This window comes from Magnolia sinica, chromosome 1, assembly GCF_029962835.1.
Source record: "Magnolia sinica isolate HGM2019 chromosome 1, MsV1, whole genome shotgun sequence".
Lineage (NCBI taxonomy): Eukaryota > Viridiplantae > Streptophyta > Magnoliopsida > Magnoliales > Magnoliaceae > Magnolia > Magnolia sinica.
Genome location: NC_080573.1, coordinates 88,474,453 through 88,483,902, shown reverse-complemented (window position 1 = coordinate 88,483,902; position 9,450 = coordinate 88,474,453). Strand labels below are relative to the sequence as shown.

Here is a 9,450-nt window from a genome sequence, read left to right as displayed (position 1 = left end):
TATAGAGTACAAAATTCATTTAATATTAAAAAAATAAGTGCCACATTAGTTAAAAATTAGTTCAAAATGCACACCACACATTCAAAATTAGTTCAAAATGCACACTACACATGTTCAATTATAGAGTACCAAATTTGTTCAAATTATTGAATTCTCAAAGCCTCTTTCCCCCATTGCACAAATGATCCCGGACTGACCTCTCCAAGTGTAGATGCGAACCCATCTTCTTTCCACAAAGGAGCATGAGGTTGTATAACCTCAGTCAGGACAACAATAAAAGATTCATCCTCCAACGGTTCACAATGGACAATTGCATTTGGATTAACTTCGTGTACTTCACCACGAGTAACTACACCACATTTTTCAAAACTAAGTTACATCTCTTACCGATATATATAATATCCGGTTACATTTACACATAAAATGGCATTAGTATTGTTAGCGTTTATAATATAATTGTAACCTCAATATGGTAAAAAATTTATACTTGCATACCAACGATGCCTGAGTAGATTTAGCGACTGTTGGTGATGAGAGATTTTGAGTATACTGTCTCTCTTTCTGCATATCCACTAATGTTTTCTTCATCTCAACTATATCTTGAGTCATATCATCCAATTTTTTCTTCACCTGAAATAACTCTTGAGTTACGCTCTCTTTTTCTTTTGTCATATTCTCTACCTTTGAACGAGCAGGGGCTGACTTCTTCAGTCCTAGCTTGTTTATTGAGCAACCTAGACCCCGCATTCACCCTCTATTGTCAGAACCAACCAACTGTAAGATATTGCAAATCAAGTTATTAGGATATTCATAATTACTATAAAACTTAAGTAATTTTTAAAATTTATTAGTACCTCTGTAAGGGCATCATTCATGTCGGTCATCCTAGAAGCAGGATTGCTACTATAGAGCTCATCTAGTTTTTCCTGTGAAAAAATACAAATGAATGCAATATAATTCAAAGTTATACATAGGCTTTTCATAAGGGTACTAGTTAATGGTACGAGGGATGCACTTACAGCAAGGTCAGGATACTGGACAACTTTGTCCTTTCTTGTATGGGCTCTTAAGAAGACTTCACATCTACCTATCTCAGCATCAGAGGTAAGATTCTTCTCCATCGCCTTTGGCACATTGCATATCATTCAAATACACATCATTAATAGATTTAGATGAATGATAATTCAAATTTAATTTTAATTTTAAACTATAATATCGATTTTTAAATACATACCATCTTATGGCGAGTAACAGCCATGCTGTGCCTCCCAAAACACGCAGGTCCTTTTAGCTTGGCCCGATTGACTTTATTCCTTGCGCTTGCCCTCTTGAATTCCTCGGTGGTACGTTGATCCACGAAGACCCTCCAATCCTCCATAGGGATGCCTAGGGGGACATGACCATCTCTCACAGCAATAGGATCCTTATTTTTAATATATTTTGCAGTCAATCTTCTCTTGTAATTCCTCCACGCTTCATTGATGCATTTTATAACGTAATCAAGACTTGCATCCCAACTTTGACCTTCAAACTCATAAAATTGTGACAATCTTTCTGTGACCATATGAATTTGTTCATAAGGCACCTGGTGAAAGTCCAGGTATATGATCGGGATATGAGAACGGGTGAGGACACCGATATGTGATGCAAAGTCTCTGTGATCGGAACAGTTCTCATTCGGTTGCCCGAATTCATTCGTCTTTAGGACTTTTTTCCTATCAGGTTGCGCAAGTAAAGAGACCCCCCTAATAATGCCTCTCTTTCTACATGAAGAAGAAGCTGACACAATTACATAAAAAGAATAATAGTTATAGAAACACATCATTGATTACCGCTAATATATAAGAAAAAAGAAATTTACATATATAATTAAGGAGAAGATCTTATTACCTTTGGTGTTGCTTGAATCTGTACTCCCAAGCACCTGCACACCCAATACCTCTGCTTGTGAATCCATGTGCCTATTTCTTCCCTAATATGAAAAGAAAAGAAAAAAAAGCTAATGGTTAAGAAATAATCTACATCAGAGATAAAGTATAAAAAATTCACTATATTATTCAAACCTTGATTAGATTTCCTCCAATAAATATCATTTTGTTACATGCTTAGAAAATACAAACAAATCAGTAGATTCTCTTTGATCGTTTTCTTTTCTTTGTTTTCTTGACCACAACACTGACGTCTTCAGATTCATTGAATACCAACTCATCAACCATTGCTAATGAGGTGAGATCAGGTCCTACATCGACATTACTTATAGCCTTTAATTGTTTTGATAGAACGCACGTCTCTTCTTTGACAATTTTTTTTTTAGAGCATCCAAGACCACGTGCCATTTAAGATTTTTTGGATCTATGGAGTAGAAAACTTTCGTGGCATGTTCTGCAAGAATGAAGGGCTCGTCACCGACTTTGTCTGAACTGTAAAGACTAGGCAAATTTACTAATCTCGAAAGAAACACCATGATGTGTCACTTTCACCCAATCACACTTAAATAGGATGGGCTTGTACACTGTTCGGTACTCCAATTGGATAATTCCATGAAGGACTTTGTAGTAAGGTTGATTTTCATCTACTGTATTGATATCCTTAGCACTTAATCGGAAGGTTGTCATACCCTCTGTCCTAATCCCACTGTTTTGATTCATTTTATTCTCCTCATAGTCCTTAGTGACAAAGATGAAACCATTAATACAATACTTATTGTATTGAATAGAAAAAGCTAGAGGTCCTCTTACTACATCTTAAATTCATTATCGTCAAATTTAATGAACTCTGGTTGCCTCTTCAACCAAGATATGAATTTGTTCTCGCTAGGCATCCTGTTGGTCCTCTTATAGCATCGCTGCAAGAAATCTTTGTGCTTCTTGCGTGATATTCGATAACATTGTTATATTGAAATCGCATAAAGTAAGGAAGATACACACACACACACGCATATATATGAGCTTATTGTACATACCCTTCCCACTCGTCGTAGTTAGTATCCATGTACAAGCTTGTTCGTATTCGATACTCGCTAGGATAACACTTTGACCCAAACCTACTAGACCAACGCCATCATTATTAGGGTCATCATCAACGATATCTTCCAACTTACATAGTCCTGGAATGACTCCGTTAAACCGTTTTTCCAGCTTTCCAGTAGTCTTGTTTTCTGTTTTCCTTTATATTGGTTGTAAAATATAACTATCTCCTCTTGGATGTACTGTTCTAAAATACAACCCTTAGGTCATGTCTTGTTACGGACATAAGCCTTGAATGTCTTCATGAACTTGACAAAGTTAATAATACATTATATATACATGCAAATGTAGATGTTAAGCCGATTTATTCTTATTAAGCTCACAGTGTACCTTTCGAATGGATACATCCATCGATAGTATACAAGACCACATATGCGAGCCTCGTAAGCCAAATGGATTGACAAATGCATTATAATGACAAATATTGATGGCGGGCATATAGTTTCAAGCTGACATAATGTCCTAGCCATGCCCCTCTCGAGAGTAAGGAGTGTTTGAAGGTCTATGGTTGTCAAGCATAAGGCATTAAAGAAGGTGCAAAAGCTTGTAATTATAGCACGAATGACCTTCCTATCCCTGAATGCATGCTGGATGAGAACTGGGAGTAGATGTTGCATCAACACATGGTAAGAATGAGACTTCATTCCCTTTAAATTCATGCAATCTTCCTTTACGATGGTCCTTCAATTCGCACTAAAACTGATCGGAACACCCAACTCATGCAAAGTCTAGATGAAAAAAAATTTCTCTTCTTTTCTTAGACAGAAAGGACCTTGTTTCTGAATCACCTTGCCATTGTTCTTTTTCAGCCATAGACGCTTCTTAATTCCCAATTGTTTCAGGTCCCTGCGTGCATTAGCATCATCCTTGGTTTTGCCAGGCATGTTCAACATCAAGGCATGACATCAAGGTTGTGACGCACGGGAATATCTTTCCAATACTCCAGATTAAATAATATAGACCGTTTGAAGAACCATGGTGTTTCAACATCATCCGCTAGCTCTTGTCGACCTCCATCAATACCCCTTATATTACTCTTCCTAGTCTTCCCCCACTGCATATTCAAGTTTGCGATTTGTCTTTTAACCTCAATCCCATCCAGACGGATCGGTTGACGTTGTATCTCCACCTTTTTATTGAACGTGCCAGCACTTGTGTCATTCTAAGCCTGTTCTGACATTGGCAACCATCGTCTGTGGCCCATATAAACATGTTTCTTTCCATATTGGAGTCGTAGAGAATCTGTGCTAGGACCACATATAGGACAACCATACTTACCCTTTCTCCTACAACCAGAAATATTACCATATGCTAGAAAGTCATGGATTGTCCAAAGCAGAATGACACGCATGTTGAATTTATTTTCATGGTATGCATCGAACGTTGTGACCCCTTCTCACCATAACTTTTACAGTTCATCAATCAATGGCTGTAAATAAACGTCAATATACTTTCCCGGTTGTAGTGGTCCCTCAATGAGAAAAGTCAACATAGTAAACTAAGGTTTCATGCAAAGCTTTGGTGGAAGGTTGTACGTTACACAAATAATGGGCCATGAACTATGCGACATACTGAAAGTACTGAATGGGTTAAACCCATCTGTAGCCAAACCCAATCGAACATTGCGAGGCTCAGCTAAAAAATCTGTATACTTGTCATTAAGATTCTTCCATACAATAGAATCAGCCGGATGCTCCATCTTTTCATGTTGAAATTTCTTAGATGAGTGCTAAGACATTTCTTTCACCACTCATGGCACATTGAACATTCTTTGTAGCCTTGGTGTTAATGGAAAATACCTTAACACCTTCCTAGGTATTCGAGATTGTTTTTTCTCAAAATCCATTTCAGTCTTGTACCTAGAAGTTTTACAATTTGGACAAATGGTTTTCATCTCGTTCTCTCTCCAGTATAAGATGCAGTCATTTGGACAAGTATGGATTTTCACATAATCAATACCCAACTTTGTAATGATCGTCTTCTTAGTAGGTATTAGTTGGGACCTTGTTACCGGAAGGTAACACCTTCTTTAGTAGTTGAAGGAGCTTTATAAAGCTTTTTTCACTTCATCCATGATTCACCTTTAATTTGAAAAGCTGTACAATGAAAGTCAGCACGGTGAAATCTTGGGCCCTAGGGTATAGCCCTAAGGTATAGCTCAGTCATTGTGTCTCGTATATTTGCTTCAAAGTCATTAGTTTCATTTTCTCCAAAGACGCCTTCAACTGTAGGGGTCACATTGGGCTCATCCTGTACAACTTCATCTAGGTTATTACCACCAAGTTCATAAATGATCGCGTAAACACTATGGTATTGTTGGGAACTTGATTCACATACAGTACACTTAGGTGATACATACTCCCCATGCATGTTCCAAAACCTATAGCTTGGGTCGAATCCATTTTTCATTAGATGTATTTCCATATCATCATAAGAAACTGAAAAACATGCACATCTGCAAGTGGTGCATGGACAAGGAATGGATTCTCTACCAGGAAGGTTTTCTTGTGCAAACTTTGAAAAACTTCTGATCACAGAAAGAAAACATGGGTCTAGGAAACTTAGTGTCATCCACTCCCTATTCATTACAGTCGGATCTTGATTAACCAAGGGGTCTATTTTCAACCTGCACCTTATCAAAAATTAAAGTTGGAAATTAGCCTCATGCACCATTTCTGAACTCTCCCCCAACACATAAGCAGAAGTAACTACACAGCCAATAGAAAGAAGGCAGATGAAAAACTACATTACATTGTAGCAGGGCAATTTAAAAAGAGAAGATACCTGACAGGAGTGTGTAATGATAGATTCAGGTTTGCTTTTGGCCAGTGCAGAACAATTTAAGGAAAATTGAGAAGATCCATTATAATACATACTGAGTGCACACTTCAGCCTAGATTTAAGACAAGTAAGATAGCCGTTACTTACAAGCAGCAACTGAAATAAGAAAAGTCATACCTCGGTGAATTCCAGGGATATTGATAATTTTAGATACTGCTTGCTTAAGGCTAAGTAGTCCCTTTCAACGCCCACCAAACAGGATGGGTAAACCTGAAAATATAGTATAGTTCAATTATCCCACCTAATAAACTCCAAAGACACCACGATTGCCATATAGAGCAAAAGAAAGAAGTAAACGAAGCAGATTGTTTGAATCAGCTCTAGATGGAAAAAGGCCAAAAAAAAAAAAGGAAGAAATATTGTAGTTGTTTCCTGACTCTCGGCTATTGTTTCGTGTTCAATGGTTGTTTCTCTCCTAAAATAATCTCCTCGCATGTAGTAAGACATACAACATCCAGAAATTTCATCAAAATTATAAAATTCACGTAATTAAAGGCATATTGCCAGAAAAAGGCTAGCAGGATGTGAGATTAATGATAAGATACTTTTATCTATTTTGTCTTTATTCTTGATATTGATGTGCAAATGAAAATAAGCAAACAGACATCCATCCATAAGTTAGCAACTTTTAATATAAATAAATTTCATTTGTTTCTTTTAACAGAAAAATTGAGGAATTTCTGATGCTTATAGGAATCTTGGAAAATGCAGATTCCAAGGGTTGGAAAGGAGCAAAGGATTTGGAGATGATCCAGAATAAGGCAACTTAAGTAAGGAAAGACAATTGATCTAGAATAAGGCAACTTAAGTAAGCATTCATGAAATATGACAATCAGAGTATTTAATCACAAAAGTAGCAAGTAATGGTGAAATTTTAGCAATTAAACTGAAATTCCAGTAAGTTTATTCAATTTCTATGATCAATATTCTAGCAAATATTTGTGTTTGTTTTTCTGTAGTTTTGTTTCTTTGTTTTGTTTTTTTGGCCTTTGGCCTTAACAAGATCATCATCTTTCCAAATAAAAATAAAAATAAAAAAATCTAGCAATCTGCTCACAATTCCCAGCATTCAAGTGTAAATTCCAGCATGTGTAAACTTTCTTCCAGTTACTACTAATCAGTGTCTAGCAATAAGAAATTCTAAGCAATCAATGAACTACATATCAGTCCTTCCCCAGCTCAACCTATTTACGTAGTCAACAAAGGAAGAAAAGTGCCTCCGATTATGAAAGAAAAAAAAAATAGAACATTTCAAATCAAAATCACCTACATATCAAACCAACAATGCAGATGTTAGTCAGTCCATAAAGCCCTTAAAATTGATAGACAATTGCCATAATTTTTCCATGCAAAGAAAATTTAAAATAAAACCAACATTAAGGGATCATTTGGTTGCTCTAAAATATCATGAAATTACTTGATCAATCAGTCTAGTTTGAAGAGGAGTGTTGCCAAAATCGAAGGGAATGCCCACCATTAGGCAAAATTGAAGAGGACCATTACCAAAATTAATTAAATTTGCTGCATAAATTTTCATAACAATTGCACAAATTTCCATCTTTAAGAATTTTGAAAAGACATGGTGTTTGCCTAACAATTGCCACTATATGAAAGACATTGACAGTATGGAGGCCAAATTCAAAAGGCAATAAGGCCCTTCTAGTATGGAGGTTATCTTTAAAGATGGCTTAGGCTAAATACAAATATGTTTCTTAGGCCTATCTTGAGCTAAGCATAATTCAAAAACTTGATAACTTGACTTGAAAGCCTAGTTCATCCATGCGTTGGCCTCACCTGATGCACAACTTATACATCCACTTGGTATCCTTGCATAGAATGGCATATTAGGAAGACAAATTATATGATCCGCTTACCCAAGGATATGCATACCATCCTTAAGTCCTTCGTACAAATGCAGCCCTATTTTGGTCATCTAAATAGTAAAGCCATACTCCTTTCCTAAGCAACCAAATAGTAAGGCATTCCTTAGGCAAGATAGTAGCTACAATATAAATCTTTTGAAGAAAAGAAATATCCATAGAACCTATGCAATGAGAAAATATAAAAGATGATTAGTTATCAAGGAATGGGAATAAGTAGAACTAGATGTAGAATGCTAATAGAATTGAATTGTGCTAGAACATAGATCTTTGATATGTTCTTGCTAACAAGAATATCAATCAGCCTATAGTTGGCTCCGAAAGGAACAACAAGCTTGGCTCTCTTTCTGTTAAGAGGGTATAGGTGGGTACTAGAACCACTTTTCTCAAAAGATGAAAATATTGTCATTGGACCTTAACCTCTTCTCTTACTAAAACTTTTATCCAATGGAGCACATCGAAGGATGACAGATCATTCTTACCAGTGAAACAAATTTTCAGAAGCTTAATAGAATGCCTTTTCATGATCATTTTAGTTTAGGAAATAAATCTGAATTACTCGTATGGTACTAAGAAAATGATACCAGAAAATGCCAACTGAATTAAATAGATATTCCATATTTAGCATGAACAGTTTAATGAACTAATCATCAATGAGTATCAGTAGCTAGTTGCCCACCTCTTGCTTTTGTCCCAATTTTATATATTCTGGCACATTGTCAGTAGCAACTAAAGCCAGTTCACAGAGTTTTATAGCTGCAGGTAGATCCTTTAAATGCCCCCACTTAGGCTACTTCGTCTCTGTGTCATGGCACTCAAATCAGCTTGGTCTGTTCAATGTGTGCCACATGAGAATGAAGAAAATAAATGGTTGGCCAAAAGTGATCAGCAATCCACACTCAATGCATACTTGTCACAAAAGACATTATATTTTTCAAGAACAGGACATTCGCAATAGGACCCACAGGACAAATGGTTCAGATTGCCTTAACTATAGATCCTTATTTGAAGTACTTTTTGTTCCTTTTAAATTCTTTTCCTGGTGGAATGTTTGTTTGAAGCTTGTAACTCTTATCAAGGTCGTGTTTGTTGTTGACCAGGAACTGTGGATCCTGTTTCACAAAAATTTTGGAATCCCTTGCCACATGATTCTCTTCTTTACAAAGTTATGAAGTATCTGTTTCTTGCTTTGTTAGTTTTTTTTCTTTTGTTTTCTTTTTTAATGGTAGTGGTGGATGGCACCACTGAGAAGTACGTAGAAATGAAAAAGAAAAGGATACACCTATTAAGTGAGGGGCACATCCACCATATTCCCCAAAAGCTGTCACAAAATGCCATGTAGCAGAATAAAAAATCTCAATGCAATGACTAATATCTTGAAAAAAATCTACAAACCTATTTTATTTGATATTCAAACTTCTTCAATTTGCACCATTAGCCTACTGACATTAACAGATTAACTAAAAAGAAAAACATGATGGCATAGTTTTGAAAAATTATAAAGCATGGGATGATATGTTATGATTTTTAGTCAGTGCTCATTGAATTTTTGGAGTTCTCCGCTCTCACTGAATTTCTTGAATTATGAAACCATATGCTTTTAAAAATCATCTACCTGAAGTTTTACCATCGCCCAATAAAATTTTTCAGTACTCTCAAATATGATGTGTTAGCTAACTTAGAAGAGAAGAAAGCTAAGACTA

General features: G+C 36.1%; 1 protein-coding gene across 1 annotated transcript; it reads right to left on the bottom strand.

Moving 5' to 3' along the window:
• Window positions 1-508: 508 nt before the first annotated feature.
• LOC131247481 (uncharacterized) lies at window positions 509-1,564 on the bottom strand. Its single transcript, XM_058247733.1, has 4 exons — window positions 1,235-1,564; window positions 1,020-1,124; window positions 855-926; window positions 509-774 (listed from the first exon to the last, which is right to left on the bottom strand). The coding sequence occupies exons 1-4, from the start codon at window positions 1,562-1,564 to the stop codon at window positions 748-750; spliced, it is 534 nt and encodes a 177-aa protein (XP_058103716.1). The 3' UTR covers window positions 509-747.
• Window positions 1,565-9,450: the final 7,886 nt, after the last annotated feature.

What these genes read in the sequence shown, in the direction of transcription:
- LOC131247481 (XM_058247733.1), bottom strand. Translation starts at nt 1,564, where the DNA reads ATGGTCACAGAAAGATTGTCACAATTTTATGAGTTTGAAGGTCAAAGT. An exon ending in CTGTTACTCGCCATAAGATG is followed by an intron (nt 1,125 to 1,234) that starts GTATGTATTTAA and finishes AATGTGCCAAAG; the next exon opens with GCGATGGAGAAGAATCTTAC. An exon ending in TGAATGATGCCCTTACAGAG is followed by an intron (nt 775 to 854) that starts GTACTAATAAAT and finishes AATATCTTACAG; the next exon opens with TTGGTTGGTTCTGACAATAG.